Source organism: Porites lutea, chromosome 12 (assembly GCF_958299795.1).
Source record: "Porites lutea chromosome 12, jaPorLute2.1, whole genome shotgun sequence".
Classification (NCBI taxonomy): domain Eukaryota; kingdom Metazoa; phylum Cnidaria; class Anthozoa; order Scleractinia; family Poritidae; genus Porites; species Porites lutea.
Genome location: NC_133212.1, coordinates 6,365,932 through 6,384,583, shown reverse-complemented (window position 1 = coordinate 6,384,583; position 18,652 = coordinate 6,365,932). Strand labels below are relative to the sequence as shown.

At 38.7% G+C, this 18,652-nt stretch overlaps 1 protein-coding gene across 1 annotated transcript in view; it reads left to right on the top strand.

Annotated features, from left to right (window-relative positions):
• LOC140954007 (uncharacterized) overlaps positions 1-18,652 on the top strand; it is a 70,392-nt gene that overhangs the window by 3,021 nt on the left and 48,719 nt on the right. The window contains exons 6-16 of the mRNA XM_073403395.1: positions 7,082-7,248; positions 7,891-7,987; positions 9,584-9,642; positions 9,864-10,002; positions 10,885-11,127; positions 11,396-11,546; positions 11,833-11,927; positions 13,872-13,997; positions 14,551-14,664; positions 16,407-16,841; positions 18,392-18,561. Coding sequence (XP_073259496.1) covers positions 7,082-7,248; positions 7,891-7,987; positions 9,584-9,642; positions 9,864-10,002; positions 10,885-11,127; positions 11,396-11,546; positions 11,833-11,927; positions 13,872-13,997; positions 14,551-14,664; positions 16,407-16,841; positions 18,392-18,561 — 1,796 coding nt within the window. The remainder of the gene's footprint in view (positions 1-7,081; positions 7,249-7,890; positions 7,988-9,583; positions 9,643-9,863; positions 10,003-10,884; positions 11,128-11,395; positions 11,547-11,832; positions 11,928-13,871; positions 13,998-14,550; positions 14,665-16,406; positions 16,842-18,391; positions 18,562-18,652) is intronic.

Sequence of the window (18,652 nt, the reverse complement as noted above, 5' to 3'; positions counted from 1 at the left end):
ACGCATCTACCTCAAGCAGATTTTGTCAAAAGTACGGCTTATCTAATTCATTACTGGCACTGACTCGCAAATTGAGCGATATTCCAATCCCTGAGATGCCGGACTCCATAGAATTCCAGTAAATGTGCTTTAGAAACTGCTGGTATGCGGCCATTTTTGAATCCCATGCTAACAATCCGAAGCTCAAAACAGGTGAAACTGTGTCACGTTTCGAGCTAAATAGCTCGGTAAAACAACCGTTCAGAGGTGAAAGTTTGCTCGAGAATCAGAAAATCAACTAGGCAGGTCTCATTTTGGATCAGAAAATTGAGATTTCAGAGCTACAACCCCGAATAAACTTTCCATTCAACCGGCTCTGCAAGGTCAAATGCAGGTTGACACGTGAAAAAAAACCGGAAATGCGGAAATCCGGATCATCCGGAAATCGGCAAATCTGAAATCAATCAGGAGCCGAGGGCAATTCCAACAATTAGAGACAGCTGCATTCGTTTATGGCTTCTTTTCGACGTTGAGACACGTAAAAGATAAAACCTTCCAAACCGGCGTAGCTGTTTGATTTTCACTGAACTGAAACGCAGTTCCACGATCGATTGCGTTTGGCAAATAGGTTCCATAAGAAACAGTAAATATCATTAACCGGTTACAAACATTCTAAGTGCGCTAACATATCACACTTGTGACTTATACTTTACAGAAGTTGGCTATATATCGAAACTGAATGCGTCGAGATCTAGGAAACCGAGCCAGCTCGGTTGTCTGGGCTTATTAGTATAGACGGTCCTTGACAGTCGCTTGTTAAGGGGGCATACTGGTTGTTTTTTTTCGGGGAAAATGATGGTGATTTGGGAAAGAAATAAATAAGAGTAGAAAAGGTATGCACATAAAGCGCAGTTAGTCCACTAATGGGATCAGAGGCACTCCTTGTTGGAGTCTCTGGTATTAATTTTTCTTCTGATTATTCACTTCATATTTTAATTTCTAACAACCCCCAAATCCAATATTTTCCAACTTTTCCGACATTTTTAACATCCTCCCTTATTTTTATACATTAAAAACATTCGAAGAATCATCCAGAAATTCTCCAAAAATTATTGAACCAAGGCCTCCATCTTAACTGAGTCATTTTTTGATTCACGAATAACTTGGATAGCGGATAACGCGAGGAGAGCAGAGGAAAGTCATTTGGATTATAAGGTATGGTTGCAAGAAACTCCCATTTAATCTAGAGCAGCTTTAAGAAAGGATTTAATTCTGTATGCGTGTTTAGACTTTAAGACCAATATTAACACCGAATGGTAACACTATTGGCAAGTCCTAGGGGCGACCCTTTTTGTTGACCAAAAATCCGATGCAATATGGCCAAGAAGGGCGCTAAGACACTGTTTTAAGATTAGCTACAAAACACCGTTAAATGGTCGAAAAAATAATCCTACATTTGTCGATAAATTTGGGTTTTCTGACCCAAAACGAAATCTGCTTAGCTGATGTTTTTATTCTCGGACAAGTCTCACCTCCGGACATTTCTTTTGTTTTCTTTCTTACGCAGCTATTTATCTCGAAACGTGACATACCGTAAAATTCCGAGAATAAGCCCCGGGTCTTATATTTTCCAAAGGCCCTTTTTGAGGGGCTTATTTTTGGACGGGCTTATATTCGTAGGAGCTTATGTACGGAGGAAAGTTTGCGTTTCACAATCGATTGGGCTAGCTAATAGCTGGAAAGAAATTAACCGTTTTTGCTTTGTTTTACTTTGTATTTGAGGGCAATTTTCCAAGTACAAGACCCGGGGGGGGGGGTGGGTATATTGGGAGGGGCGATTTCACGGAGGGTTTTTTGTGTTACGAGTTTGGGGGAGCTTATACATGGAGGGACTTATTTTCGGAATTTTACGGTAGTTTCAGCATGGGATTCAAATATGGCCGCATACCAGCAGTTTCAAAAGCGCATTTACTAGAATTTTGAATGAAATATTGGTCAATCTTTTAGTCAGTGCCAGTAATGAATTAAGTAAAGTTTGGGAGGAGACGGAGGAGGAAAATCTAGTTCCTGTTGTAAAAATAGTTAGAGGGACGGGAGAAGATTCAGGAAGAGGATCAGTAAAATTTGAAGAAGGCTTTCTCCCATTCACTCAAGCCTTCCTCTCCCTGATCGGTTTCTTGTAAACTTACTCACCGGCCGGGACTATTTATCCGCTCTTAACAAGTGACTGTCAAGGACCGTCTATACTAATAAGCCCAGACAACCGAGCTGGCTCGGTTCCCTAGATCTCGACGCATTCAGTTTCGATATATAGCCAACTTCTGTAAAGTATTAGTCACAAGTGTGATATGTTAGCGCACATAGAATGTTTGTAACCGGTTAATGATATTTACTGTTTCTTATGTAACCTATTTGCCAAACGCAATCGATCGTGGAACTGCGTTTCAGTTCAGTGAAAATCAAACAGCTACGCCGGTTTAGAAGGTTTTATCTTTTACGTGTCTCAACGTCGAAAAGAAGCCATAAACGAATGCAGCTGTCTCTAATTGTTGGAATTGCCCTCGGCTCCTGATTGATTTCAGATTTGCCGATTTCCGGATGATCCGGATTTCCGCATTTCCGGTTTTCCCTATTTCCGGGTTTCAACATTTCCGGTTCACGTGTCAACCTGCATTTGACCTTGCAGAGCCGGTTGAATGGAAAGTTTATTCGGGGTTGTAGCTCTGAAATCTCAATTTTCTGATCCAAAATGAGACCTGCCTAGTTGATTTTCTGATTCTCGAGCAAACTTTCACCTCTGAACGGTTGTTTTACCGAGCTATTTAGCTCGAAACGTGACACAGTTTCACCTGTTTTGAGCTTCGGATTGTTAGCATGGGATTCAAAAATGGCCGCATACCAGCAGTTTCTAAAGCACAGTTACTGGAATTCTATGGAGTCCGGCATCTCAGGGATTGGAATATCGCTCAATTTGCGAGTCAGTGCCAGTAATGAATTAGGTAAGCCGTACTTTTGACAAAATCTGCTTGAGGTAGATGCGTTACGCTAAATCTGGAAATATCGTATTAGCTCGCATACGCGTTGATACAAACGATCATAACTTTTAAAATACTGAAATCGTACATGGGGTTTTGTATATTATTAATAACAGATGGTCTATCTTTGCGTCCAATTAATTTAGAGCTTTCAACTATGTCCCAAAAGTCAGAAATAAGCTTTTAAAACAGGGTAATTTTTGGCCTTTCGCTCCAAGGCAATTAGTTGGGGTCATATTTTGCTTGATTTCGTCTTTCCAGCTAAATTTAGCGGATAACTATTACCTTCAGGAAAAACTAGAGATGTTTACCTATAAATAGGTATAAAATTAATTGGTAGATGGTGCAAATCAAACATTTTACAGCGCCGCAAAAAATGCCAAATTTTCAGTTTTCAAGACGTGCAAAATGGCCGTGGCGGGACAAAATACTCGGCGCCCCCCAGCGCGGCCAGAAAATTATTGTGAATCAAAGCAAACCTATTTTAGTTATAGTCTCCATAAAGCCTTTCACTCGCCAGAGTTTCAGGCAAAATTATTTTTCACGCGAAATTGAGTGGGCGGTTTTTACTGAGACAGCCTCTTAAACTGCTTAAACTTTCATAAATGCTCAGAGACGCAATCACTGAAAAAATGTACGACAGACTTCGCAGAGTACAAATTATAAGCGTTACAACAACTTAAAACCTTTTATTTAAAGCTAACTCTGGCTCGAAAAGCTACGAGTCTGTCAGTAGAAGAAACAAGAACTCTTTCACATTTAGAAATTTTTTCTGCAAAAATAAAGAAAATGTAAACAGGTGCATCAAACTTCATTTAAGCGGTATTCAAGGTATGGAATATGGAACATGATAAGTGTCTGAAGGCTGTCATAGATGAACGTTCCTCGAAGCAAGACTTTTGCTTAATGCTTTTTTTTACAACTAAGTCGGAAAGTGAGTATTCGTTAGAACTTGTTCGTTTCACTTAAATGGCAATCAGTAAGAAAAACTGTTCAAAACCTGTGACAGGAACCCGTTTATTGGCGTCTCAGTCAAATCTTGAAAACATGCATCGTAACTAAGTGACAGGAAATAATTGCGCCCGACATCATAAAGAAAGTAAACCAGACACTGAAAACAGTAAATAACCAACATCACCTGAGAAACAAGTCCTGAGAGGCAATAAATTAGGTCAATAAAAGCCTGTATGAACTTTCCAAAACGCTGCCATCTAAGCCTACGCTTTTGATTTCCTTCTTCTCTTGTCAAACACAAATAAATAAACAAACCATCAAACCAGCTCTGAACAAGAACACAAAGATTTAAACCTTAAAAGTACACGACGTTTCAGTTCACGGTAAACAAAGTGAATTCACCTGTCAAATTAAAACTACGACTAGATCTAAATTGGTCCTAGAGCGTGACCAAGCTAAAAGCACATCCAAATGACCTAGTGTTTACTAGAAAGGAGGCGTTTAAAGGAGAGAGAGGTATATTCTTGTAACTGTAACAAGCTCAAAAAACTAATATGCATTATGCTTACGGCAAAGATATCAAGAGAATTTAAGAATAGCGGAATATATCGATTCATAGAACGATTTTCGTTTGGCCTTGAAATGAAAACGGGTGGACAAAACAGAAACAACAAACAAACGGAAATAGAGCGATTTGATTGGTTTGTCGAACGGATACAAACGGGTGTGGCTTTTGGTTGGTTAAGCGAACGCTCAGCTGAAAAACTTCACGCCCGAAGCACTTTCTAGAAATCAATCGATACCTCACTTTGACGTCATACTGCAACACGACTGGTCAATCGAACAATGCCTTCTCTATATTAGGGTTTTCTTTGGCAGGAAAACGAAGAGGCCATGTTTTGATCTTTTCATCCTTTGGCTGATAAAACAAATAACGAACACTTACCGAAACCCATTTTTCAAGGTCATACGAAAATCGCTCTATCCCAACATCGATAACAGAATTCCTTTAGACTATCCTTACTTTGAACTTGACATTGAACAATTTCAAGATAAAGTATGCAATCAAAGCCTTGTTAATCAGGCAAGAAACTGAATGATGTGAATGCGTCTGCTGTTCTTTTTCTAATTCGTAGTATTTGGCGCAGATGGGGCGTTTATTAGTCTAATATAGGCCTTTCGCATTGGTTGATCGCGTGATCAACTTTCAGTAAACACGAAAACAGTTCGTTTTTTTTAACATTTTGTTAGCACGAGCTGAAAGAGCATATTAAAATTTATAGGTATCCTGTTAGTTTTCAGCCGTGTATCTCAAAAGTAGCGATAGCCACGGCCGCAGAAAATTAGAAGGATTCGTGTGAGAAAAAAATCTTGCCACCCAGTCACCTCTCTCTTTTAAACGCCTCCTCTCTAGTGAACGCGCGTTTCCGTCGTCGTCTTAGTTGTAAAAAAAAAGAACAAAGCGAAAGTCTTGTTTCGAGGAACGTTCGTCCGGTCCATTACAGCCTTCAGACACTTATCGCCTTTCTTTTGACTACTTTTTTTTTATAATTCATGCCCTAAATACCGCTTGAATACCGCCTTTTTTATTTTCTTTATCTTTGCCGAAAACATTTCCAAATATGTAAGAGTTCTCGTTTCCTCTACCGACCGGAAACTCGTAGATTTTCAAGCCTGAGTTAGCCTTTTGTTAAAAAAAGGTTTCAAGTTGTTGTAACGTTTATAATTTGTAGTCTACGAAGTCTATCGTACTTTTCAGTAAATGCACCTCTGAGCATTTGTGTAGGTTTAAGCAATTTAGTTTAAAGAACAGGACTCAAACAGAAGCCGAAAAAGTACTATCCTCTAGGTCAGTCCCCAAAGAAAACAACAGTACCTTATGGCACTTTTTTTTTTTGCTATCAGATACTGTTATGCATAAGTGCATTCAAAGCTGAATTTACATATAACTGGGCCCGATAGGAAGAAAAAATAATAAACTTACGGCGAACACAAAAGTCGGCTAGCTTTTACTTTTAGGTCATTTCTTTCGACAGTATTATATTGATTCTAACATTCGTAACCTGTAAATTGGCAACCGAAGATTATTGTGCTTAAAAACGATTTTTTCCTTTACATAATTAGTCATTTTCACTCAGTTGCCTCGAACTCTAAGTTACGGTGGCTGAACACAGTTTTGACAGTTTGGGAAAATATATGAGTTGCCAAATCATGGCAAGAGAAAGGTTGCAGGTCACAGGCTGAAACTTGGGGAGTGAAAATTATGCTGATGAACAATTTTGATGGACAGGCAAAATCTGACGTTTTGGTAGTTTCCAAGGCGACATGAACGATTGAATACAACTTTTAGATTTCACTTTAAAATTCGCTCATTAGATTTTCTTATAAACCTGTACACAGCTTACTATAATTAATCATTACCATTTGAAACTTATATGACCAAATTTTAACAGACGGGTTTTTAGATGATCAGTAATATCGACATGAACGATTGAATACAACTTTTAGATTTCACTTTAAAATTCGCTCATTAGATTTTCTTATAAACCTGTACACAGCTTACTATAATTAATCATTACCATTTGAAACTTATATGACCAAATTTTAACAGACGGGTTTTTAGATGATCAGTAATATATTAATTGCACTGTAATTATTAAATGTGTCACAAAAATCGTCGTTTCAACTTTCATTTTAAAGTTCTCATTATTTAAAATACGATAAAAGTAAAAATTCTGTCAAATGTCACAAAATTTTAATGAGTAGATTTTGGGAAATCGTCTGCTGTGTATCATTGATTTTTTCAACGCCATGTTTGTTTGTCTAATTTTAAACACGCGCCGTCACGCGAGTTACCGCTGACCGCCCGCAAAACTGTGTTCAGCCACCTTAAAGTTCACGCAAATCATTTTCCTCACCCGCGACTTTGGACCCGAGACCGCGACATTGGACCCACGACCGCAACTTCGGACCCGCAACCCGCAACCGTTAGTCAAACTCGTTCAAGTTTATTTACGACTTACATGACTGAAACCGTTAGCAGCAATCACTTCCCTCCTCTCCAGATCGAGATTGTCCCGATTTATATTGCAATGAATGTGATCTGTCTACAGTGGCACCTGCCCCTAGGCTGACTACGTCAACATCGTGTAGTAGTTTCGATAGTTATCAGCCGGCATCATCCATCAATGTTAACGCCTATGAATTACAATTGGAGCATCAAAACCAAAGAGACGACATCATTCAGATGCCTGAACCACCTCAAGAAAGGCTAGCGCAGGTGAGTGCTTTATAACCGGCGAAATAAACTACTGGAGGGAGAGTTTCTACACTCAGGTTTGCCTGTTCGGTTCCTAGAAGTCCAGTCAGTCAGCAGGCGAAAAATGTGTTGAAAAAAGGATTCATTAGACTTTGGACAGGTTATTAAAGTATTTGGATTTACACTCTGAGTTGGTGGTGCGGGCAGAAAATATTGCACACAAAAATTCCTAAGGTAAAAATTGTCGGCTGATTGGTAAGTGTGCTATAAAGCTAAGTTTCAGATGCCACAAGCCTGGCGGTTTGGAAGAAATTATGGCTAATTTTTCGGTTCTTGTGAAGGGTTACTAGCTTTAGTAAGATCTTCTTACTCTGGAGTTTCTCGAAGCGAAATAGATACTATGCTTTTGTTGTGTCTTGTTTCCTCCCTGATTTCAAAAAGCACTAAGGCTAATTTTTGAAAACCTGTTCAGCAAAAGAGAAGAAACCAGAAGAAAAATTTTACCGAAATAGCTGATACACTAGGAGACCTTTGTTTGTTGTCCTAAAATCGATTATTTTATATTGTTATGTATTAATTTTCAGAAAAATAGGAATCAGCCTGATGTGATTAAAAGTACTCCATGGTGTGACTTTTCAATTTTATGCATCTCTTACCTGATAGGTATCACATGGTATGCGTGGAAACTATTCTGACTCCGGGCTAGGTTCACAAAGTAGCAGTTCTGCCCCTCAATCAAGGCATACGTCAGATATTGAAAGTAAGTTTTTTTTTTCTGGATTATTATACAGTAAATTAACTTTATACTTGGATTTTATACCTGCAGACGCAATGAGGTTATGATTTTAACAACTGTTTCTCCTCTTTCTGTGGGTGTTGAGCTAAGTCTTTGAAACGATCGTGAGTGTTTTTTCTTTCTGTATGAATACCCACTTGAGCGGGAACGTTCGCTGTGTTGCTTGAACATGGCTGACAGGCATTATATCTTCATTTGTCAGTGGTTGGTTTCTTTATGCATACTAATGAGTGATTCATTTCCAAGGTACTGATGATTTGTTCCCCTGCCCTTCTAGTTTGTTTTCGAAAGTGATGTAACCTAACAAAAACGTAGGCTTTATGGCTAAGAGCTAATTTTTTTCACAAAACTAGTTTTCAGCGCGTGTCCGAATTCCAATTTTAGTTCAGTTTACGAAATTCCAAAACAATTTTACAACAATTTTACTGCGCTTTTCAAAAACACGCGAACTCAGAAGTTCAAAAGCCAACTGACTTTTTTGGTTTTTCGCCGCCATCAATCATCTTAGCGGACCCCTTAGGAAACAGAATTTTACCTAAACAGGTTCAAAAGGTCATGGTTTGTGATCTGTGATTGGTATATTTCGATCCGTTTTGTGTGTTTCTGTGTTTCAAGGTTCGTTACTTGTGATTGTAATTATGATTGACGGCAGTGAAAAACGTGAAGGCGGTTTTTGAGCCTTGGATTTCGTTTGTTTGTGAAAAGCGCAGTAAAGCTGTTTTCTGCCCTATAGGGTCTGTCGGATTATGCTCGTAAAATAGAGTATTATGCTTTCATGCTTTCATTATGCTCAGCAGCAGGTATAATGCTCAAATTATGCCAGACTAAAATGACACTTTTCCACCCCACCCCCTATAGGTCCGTGCCTATTAATAAACATTCCTACAATGTAGTCTTTTATTTTTGAAAGCTTGGCTTGGAAGCCTGGCATAAAGAGGTAACCAGGCCTTCGATTATACCAAAATGCACTGGGTACAAGTCTGAGGTATCAAGTTCCAAAAATATTCCCGCTTTTATCAACTTTGTACTTTCTAGCTGGAGTTGCTGGCAAACTTTGCATACACTTTTCACAGTGTTCAGAAACTGTCACCATTATGCTGCAAAGATATTGGTATTATCCCAGCATTATGCCTGATGCTCCAGATATAGTATTATGCTCAAAATTATGCTGGTATAATCCGACAGACCCTACTGCGGAATTACTTGTTAGGATTTTCTGCTTCAATGAGTTCTCTAAATTTATCTGGCACGCGCATTATATCAATAAAACCTCATACAATTAGTTTCAGTCAAAAATAACAAAAATTTTCACGTGATTTTTTTCGAAAAAAAAAAAGTTAGGCACTCTAATTTCGGGAAGGCCAAAAAATTCAAATAAAAAAAGGATGTGGGCATAAAGTTTGTCATAGTTCACCGCGCCAGTAATAACAACGAAGCCTGCTTAAAGCAACGGTGCATCTGAATTCTGAACGCTGGAGCGAAGAAGGCACGAAAGCAGTTTAAAATGTTTGTGTCCCAGGGAAAGGCACGTTTCACTGATGATATTTCTTCACAATGCAGATAGCGCTCTCGAGGAGTACCCGATTATTAAGATACGTCCGAATCCAGTGGGTTTGCCGGTAAGTTAATGGGCCTTTTTATTTTAAATTTTTTCTTTTTTTGACAAATTCAAACTTTGACAGAATACAATTGCTTATTCTCTATACATCGGCATGAAGGTATTGACATTTTTCAGACTTGACCCACCCTTTAAACTGCTGGCCTGCTTCATTAAAAATTATTTTTCCATACAAAATCATGACCCTTAATTCATATTATTTTTTAATTATTTGTTATCTAGGGTGCACCATCTTGTGAATTCGTTGGGTTGGCAGCGCTCTTCCCTGAGGTTGAGTCAGGATACGCAACCGTTGGAAATTTAGAAGAAATCATCGTCTGGAAGAAAGGCGATAAACACGGGGACGGAAATTGTATTCCAGGTATGTTTTGTTGCTTGAATGCATTTTCAGGGGTAGTACCTCCCAAGTTTGAGCATTAATTACGTCGCAATTAACGAACTAGAGATATAGGAAAACGAACACCACAGCTGTATTACGAGGCGAAGATGAAATTTGTAAAAAAAAATACAGTTATGCACCCAACAAAGAGTAACCTTTATACTACATTCTTAAACTCAATAATAATTCATTGAGAATGAGTGTTTGCAAATCAGATGAAAAACTGCTCATTTTTGCATCCTTAATTTCTCCTTCTAAAATCATTTTGTTTGAGAAGTAATATCAAGCATTCGACCCAGTGTTTCATCACCAGATGAAACACCTCAAAGTTCGTCAAAAATACTCCGCTGCGCGTCGTATTTTCAACTCTCTTCTCGATGTTTCATCTAGTGATAAAACAGCTGCGTCTTATGCTTGATATATTACTTCAATTACGTTTGGAGAAAAACATATATGTTGACCGTTCGAGAGAGGAGGCCCTCTTCAGAGTGTATCTTCCTTTAATTGCTCACAAACGAATGGTAATGCCACATCACAAAAACAGTGGTCTTGGTCTGAGTTTCCCAAGTTAACTGAACATTCACAGTATATTCTTTTCTGTGACAGTTTCGGTTATCGTCCCTTTTTAAATTAATATTAAAGTTTTGTTTTGAACATTCAGCCCTGTCCCAAATAAGCGCCCTGCCTCGAATAAGCGCCATCCCTTGAGGTACCAAAAGTAAATAAGTGCCCCGGGCGCTAAATCATTACGGTAATCCATGTAATTAGAGCTACCACATAAGAACGCCAAAAAATCGGATGTTCGACCTCATCAATTCTTTAGTTAACCGGAATCAAACTAACACAATTCATTTTCTCGTTTAGAGTCAACGAAAGCGGGAAAGCAAGTTGTGAAAATCTACTCAGCGACAGGTAAAAAACTGGCCGAAGCGAAGCTTTGGTACGTGGATTACTGTCAACACACAGATGACGAATGTCTCGAGAGAGTTGGTGAAAGAGCATCTCAAAGCCAGGAGGAAATGTGTAGAGTGATGAGCAAAATATTGATCCGTTGTACACCCCGAGCTTCAATCAAAAGTGGTAAAACTCAACATTCTGGGAATTCTGGTATGTTTTTTATCAGTATTTTTTCATGTTTGTTGTTGTTGTTGTTGTTGTTGTTATATTTGTGGTTGTTGTTGTTTGTTTTGCTTTGTTTTTTTTTTAACTTAGTCTGAGTTACCACATCGCCATGTACAATGCTGAAGCTAAACAAACATATATAATGTGCAGCTTAGTTAATGAACGGTAGATGTTTTATTTTATTGTTTTTACTTGCTTTTGTGTAATAGGTTTCTTTCCCATGACATCTTATTCGCTCTTTTCGCTCTTTTAGAATCCTCGCTGATAGTTCAGGTGTTACAATTCTTGATTAATGAAGCAGCAGAATCTGGTTTTCAGTGGGACAGTTTACCGTTACTGGAGTTCGTTGCTATGAATCATGATCACGAGAACGCAGCCCTTTTCCTTGAAGAGATAACCGACAGGTAAACGTAAAAGAGATAGACCACACCACCGGGGACTATGACCTTACTCTTTACGGACAGTGCGTGGGTCTTTTTACGTCCCGCAGAATTTATATGTGTAAGCGTTGTGAGACGGAGCCTACAGTTTATCGTCTTTATCCGAGAAGATTACATAATTTTTGTGATCATGCGTATCCAAAATAAATCACTCATCCACACAGCTGATGAGAACACGCGTGATAACGACCAGTAAATCTCTCCTTTATCAGTTTTAACGATTCGTCTTTGACGTATTTTTACTGAACAGATACGCTAGCGATATTACTCTAGAGGGCCGCGAGAGAGTTGATTTGTCAGAATTGCTGGCAGCTATTAATGCATCCCACGAAGAAGATGAAGCTAGTAAGTACATATATCTTATTGGTCGGTTAGTGTGTAGTACCGTGGGATATTTTTACGAGTCAAAATACAAGAGACGAGCAAAAATATCCCACGACACTACTCACTAGACTGTCCAATAAGAGATTTACTATTCAACTCGAGGAGTATAAAATAGAACTCAGTAAATGTGCACCCTTGGCTACTTACGACGAGAATGCGTGACCGACTAACTTAAGTCGAGTTTTCACGTGCTTTCATCAACGTGCTCGCTGATTGGTCAGAAATGAAAACTTGTCAAAGTAGTTTACTCGGTAAGTCAATTTTTTCACAAGTTTTCGTAGGCGCTTTCAAACATTTACGAGAAAAACAGAGATGGAATGATAAATAATGGTGAGGTTATAATGGTAATCGGTTATGTTAAACGGACTGCAAGTGGGAAAACTGAGCAGAGCAAATAACGATGGAAAGACAAAAACTCTTCTCCAATTTCAAGGAGTTTCAAAGTGCCACTCGTAAACAAAAGACTTGAAAACTGATCTTCGCCGGGTTATACCAACAAAAAAGAGAGCTTCTTACGTCTACCACGTCGAGTTTCCTCATATTTTAAAAGAACTAGAGGTGAAGACTGTTCAGTCTCTCTGTTGTATCTTTAGCATAAAGTTTGTATGCTCTTTCTATTTTTAATAAATTTCGACATTTGATTGTTGTTCTTTAATTTAGAAACTCGGTTTATTTAAGCTTACATTTGTCCCTTATTCCGTTATTTTCTTCAGAAAACGATGCATTTTCTTCCATTTGCCGACTCGTTTGTGCGCAATTATAACCGGTCAAACGGGTCTTCTGGGGTGCAAATATCGTGAGATATTAGAGACCTTTAGATTCGAGGACGAGAACGACTACGAGTAGGAGTTTTGATTTTTAAGTTTTTTCGTGTATTGACAAAAAAATAGACACCCCGGAATTCTTTATTGTACTTTTTTCACCAGAAAAGTTAGCACTTTTATCGTTATTGAAGGAGGTTGAGCCCTATCCAGATTGCAAAATGCTAAAACTTCTAACATTTGATAACTTGTTCCCGCCACCACGACACTCTCGCTAAAACTTGTAGTAGAATGACGACGACTACCACGTTATCCTGCCAAAATAACCGTGGTTCACGCACCAGCATTACTTAGTATTGAGAAAATCTCGTACTCGTAGTCGTTCTCGTCTAGAATCTAAAGGCCTCTAATTGTACTCGTTTTTGGCGTTATTTGTACTCTACTGAGTGCAGTTGAATAATAAATACTAATTATTAATCTCGTCAGTTCGGTCATAACAGGGAAATCTTAGACCGAGGCCTTGATGTATTGACCGATAGCGAGGTCAATACATCGAGGCCGAGGTCTGAGATTTCCCTGTAATGACCGAACGGACGAGGTTAACAAGTTTTTTATTATATGGCCTTTTCATTATGGACCTGAGCCTGCGATTAATTAAAACCAGTAACTGGTCAGCGGATACCTAAAAACACGTCACCTCAATGAGTTGTTACTATTGATCCCGTGGTACAGTCAGGTGACACTGGTCAGCGGATACCCTTTTTGACAGCTTTCAATTGACCATAACATGGATTTCCATAAGGATGTCCACTATCAAGTTAAACACTGATTGTATATACCTTGGACACCTAGCTAGTAGTGTCAGCGCCCGCTCATTACAGGAAAACTGCCAATCCGAGTGCGTGTACTATTGTAGCCATATAATAACACCCCATAAACTTCTGCAGTGGAGCCGAACCTCCATTGCTTTAAAAATTGCAAAACTATCGATGTAAGAAAATTTTATAAGTAAACATTTGTGGATTGGTTGTAATGGCTTAAAGTTTTCTTTTTGTTGTGTTTTTTTAGGCTTGGCTTTATCAATTTATTTAATCTAGTACAGACTTAATGTAAGTAATATCTTCTTCTACCTTTTTTCAAAAAGCTGACACCAGTGATGACGGAAACGACAGCGACAGTAGTTACGATGGGGATGTCGAGTCATTGTTATGTGATTCGGAAGAGCCAACGTCAGATTCTGAAGACGATCATTCAGACATGCTTAGAAAAGGTGATATAATGAACGCGCTTAAATTGCTATTACAACTGCGAGGATCAGTTCATATCCTCTTTTACTCTGTATTTCCGTAGTTCTCATCATCTTAGTTCCATATTTCATTCCTTTCTTAACAAATTGGGCTGCTCACAATATATGGCTCTTTATGGTTCATTTGGCAGAACACTGCAGCCAGCGTTAACGCAGAGGCAATTATTTCGAATCCCGTTGAACAGCTGATTTGGTTTTTTTAATTTTTTTTTTTTTGCGGGGAGGGGGGGGGGAGGGCGTAATTTGCATTTAATGTTTCATTTCTTTGACGGGTTAATACGAATTCAATAATTTGGCCTGCTCCTCATGTATGGATCTTCATAGCCCAGTTGGAAGAGCACTGTAGTGCTAACGCGGAGGCCACTGGACTTGGTTCCAATCCCGTTGAAGCCCAAAAACGTTTTCGGGTTGATTTGCAATTGCTTAAGTTACTGTAATAATTATAACTTCGACGATCATATCGTCTTTTATACTATAGCAGAGTAGTAATTCTTTGTCCTTTAATTTTACATCATAGCCTTCGCCACAGGAAATGAAATTCAAATGGGGGGAAATAATGCTGAGACGGATGAGCGTGTAATCCTTAATCTACCATCAGGATATTTATCAGGGGCGCAAATTGGTGAAAAAGGTATGCTATTAAAGTGATTGTGTTTGCTGAATTAACTTAAAATACAATTGCGATGGCGACGATGACGTTGTTCAGATGATGATAATGGTGATGGTGATGATGACGACGACTGTATTGATGATGATTATTCTTTGCAAGGATGGTGTTGTGTACAGCAGCTTTTCGTGACTTACATCCGGGACTTGTATCCAGGACGTATTAAAATGAGAGAGCGCGTAAGAAGTGATGTTTTTAGAGAGATTTAGAGTCACTTTTACGGCAAACATGAATTTTTACCACTGTTCTTTACCTCTACCCCAAAAATTAGTAGCTTCACTTTTGTTTTGTCTATAACAACGGTTTTTGAACTGTTTTAAGTGGAACGTTTTCAATTTTGAGAAATTCTTAACTTAAATTTAACGATTTAACCGATTTCTATGATTTTTGGCATTTCTTAATAAAGAATGGAGAAACTTAAAGAAAATGTTATCTATTTTCTCTTAGAAATAAAAAAAAAAGTTTATATCGGCATATATTTAAAACCGCATTGCTGCAAAAATGTAAATAACTTCGAAATCCTACGACAGATTTTTACCTAACTTCAGCAAATAAGCGTTAGAGCTCTTTAGTTTTATATCTACAAGTTTGAAGTCATTCGTGCCTCAATCGTGCGAATACAGTTAGCACTACAAGAAAAACAACTTTTTGCTGAGTGCGCAGTGAGATTAAAGAACTGCTCTTTATCAAACTTACTTTGTATTTGTTCCTCTCTTTTCGAAACAAATCTTAAGAAAGCAAAATATAGCATCTACGGAAAACTCTCGAGAGTTTTTAGCGTCTCATGTTCCCGTTTTGAGGAGAAATAAAAGCCACCAACTCCCGTAGTTCTAACCCATCCAATTTTCAGCTGCAATTAAAACCCTTGTATTTGGTAATCTATTTAAGATCATTAGATTTGCCATCATATTTGCACGGGAAGTTTTCCACTTGAGGATAAAGATGAAGAAAGAAATGACAACTATCTTATTCTTCTCATTATCCCGAGTGGTAAACTTCCCTTGCGAATGTGATGGCAAGTCTAAAAAGCGTGAATAAATTACCTAGTACAAGTCAGAGTTTTCATTGCAGCTTAAAAATGGATGGTTACAAGTACGTACTGGAGTTGATGGCTTTATTTTTCCTCAAAACGGGAACCTTCAGTACTAAAAACTGTTTCTTTAAAGTTCTTTAATCTCACCCTGCATTCAGCATCAAATTGTTCTTCTTGTAGTGTTAACTGTATTCGCCATAGGTTTCTGATTATTCAGTTTCTTACAATAAAGGTTTGGGTAAGAATAACGTTTTAGATAGGATAGAGTCCGTCGGCACTCTGCCTCTATTTGTGCGTCGCTTTCACAAATGGGTCAAATTTGACCTGCATTTTGTGCAGTGAGTTGTATGGTCACGATTGCAGGATATCAAACTTGGGGATATAAAACTACAAAGCTCTAAGGCTTATTAGCTGAAGTTAAAAATGTGGTTTGAAACATACACCGATGTTCCAAACGTTTCTATACCAACAAGAAAATAGATAAACTTTTCTTAAAGTTCCACCATTCTTTATCAAGAATGCCAAAGTCATAGAAATCGGTTAAATTAATTGTTTTTCATGAAAAACGCGATTCAAAAACATAACCAACCCGCATATAAATAGGTTCGAGCCACCTTAATTTGATAGACTCATAGACTGAGAACCCTTGTCTTCTCATTTCTGTTCAATTTAGAAACTCAACCGACGCATAGTCGTCTGAAGGACAGTACTGTTTCAGTGAAAGAGATTGTTATCACGGAACTAGTGTCAGACCGACCGTTCCCAACGTCGAGTGATTCAGTGCTGCCTTTTGGCAAGAACGGAAAGTTTTCAAGAAAAGCAATAGCCATCAAACAAAGGGAAAAGGACAGCAACCTTCTACAAGGAGAATACAGAATTTCCCGAATAAGGGAGCATTTTAATTGCGAATTTCCTAATTTGACAAGCATGAAGAGCGTGCGTCAACCAATCATCTGTTTCCTTCTCACCACTGAGAGCATAAGTCGTTGCCTTAGCACAATGGAAGATAAGTGGAGAATCCAATTACAGCTTCAACGGCTTTCAGGAAGAATGACTATGTCACCCCTTTCGATGTTCTTCCAGGCGATGCACATTAAACCAGAGGAAGGTACTTTGTCCATCAGTCTAAGCATGCCTAGCCTGCCACGCAGACGTTTCTAGGGGTTCGTCACTCGTTCCTGCCCCATAGGGGCAGGAACGAGTGACGAAGCCCTAGAAACGTCTACGTGGGAGGCGAGAGCATGCCAGCCTTAAAAAGTGGAAAACACTATTGTGCAAGGTTATTTCATTATTTAGAGATTTTCTGAGTTCTAGCCACTGCTATTTTATCCCTACCATACAATTTCACATCATCCTTAAACAATAAAAGAATGCATTCTCTTTCTCTCTAACTAAAGTATCCTGCAATTGCAAGTATACATGTGAGACGGAAAGTTGCGATTACAAACAGCTTTGGAGATAAGGAATCACACTGAGGAGTTCCTCTTCTGATTGCTACCTCACTAACTGGTTCATAGTTTGCTCGCAATCGAGTTTGCCACGTCGTTGTTGTTGTTGTTGTTTTTTTCTTTGACTTTGCTAAAGCAAAGCATGATTGGTTCTTTCTTTCTTTCTTAAAGCCGTACGGTATCCCCTTTGTTTATCTGGGGACTGGAAAAAATCACTTTTCTCTAAATAAGTGATCTTTGAGTCCTTTTGTTACGATCTTAGTGAGCAGCTTCCAAATAGTGCTGGGCAGTACTTCTCCGCTGAGTTTCCTTTATGCAGATTATTATTCAGTTCAGTCCCGCCTTGTGACATCCGCTCAGGCAACTGCCCCTCGTTGAGACGGTTTTTCCGTTGACTAGCCCTTCCATACACGAGCTTCGTCTTTTTGAGCCGCAATCCTTGAATTTTATCTGATTCGTGAGACCTTCTACTTGGAAATTTTCTCAACAACTGCTTTTCCACTAGACCTTCGCTTTATCATTCTTCAAGCATGGGACTCGGTGGCTTTGCTTATACGAGTGTTGAGAGTCACCTAATTCATACTTGTCTAATATACTGTGGTTCAACAGTCGTAGCATTCGATCATGCCTGTCCTACAGTGTCTGTGCCATGTTGGAGAAGCCACGTAGTATATTAAGGTACTATTTCTTGACAATCACAACATACTCGGCAGTTAGTTTCATCAACGTTCTTCCATAACTTTTGTTCCCTGTACGCTTTGGTAGCAATTATTTGTTGTCTTATAGACGTGACCTCCGACAGGACTATGCTCAGGATGTTTTCCGAACTCTTAAATATCTGATACGAATAGGTGCGATCGCTGGATCTTTACAATTCTGGTTAAAATATTTTCCTACCCAGGACCGTTCCATGATTCGGTTCTCCACGCTCTTCTGCTTTATGGTTTTTCTCAGGATTTCTTTGATGTTTATTATTATCATCGTCTTTTTGTTATGATTGTATTTGTATATTTTTTGATGGACGCTCAAATCCCTCTTTGAAAAATACGGTTGGAAGTTAGATGTCATTTTTAGTGTGTTAATTTTCTTGGATTTCAGTGTGGGTTTATCAAAGCTTTTTTTTACAGAAAACAAAATTGTATCAATAAAGTGGTACCAACTGAGGTTAGAAATAACAACGCAACATATTGATCTTAACTTTAATCCACAGCTCTCAAGTCATTGAGCACTGATGCTGATCTGTCTTCACCAAGTGATAACACCTCCAGAACAAGATGTAAACCATTCGATAGCCTACTGCCGAGCAATGATTCCACTCCGTCTAATGTTGTGGCTCTGACTAGCATATACCGCCCATCCGGAAAGATCCTACTTTCATTTGTAAGTTGTGATGTAATGCAGCACCAGATGGACAATCGCAACTTTTACAGTTGTGTCCTAAGCAATCCCCAATCCCCAATCCCCACAACAT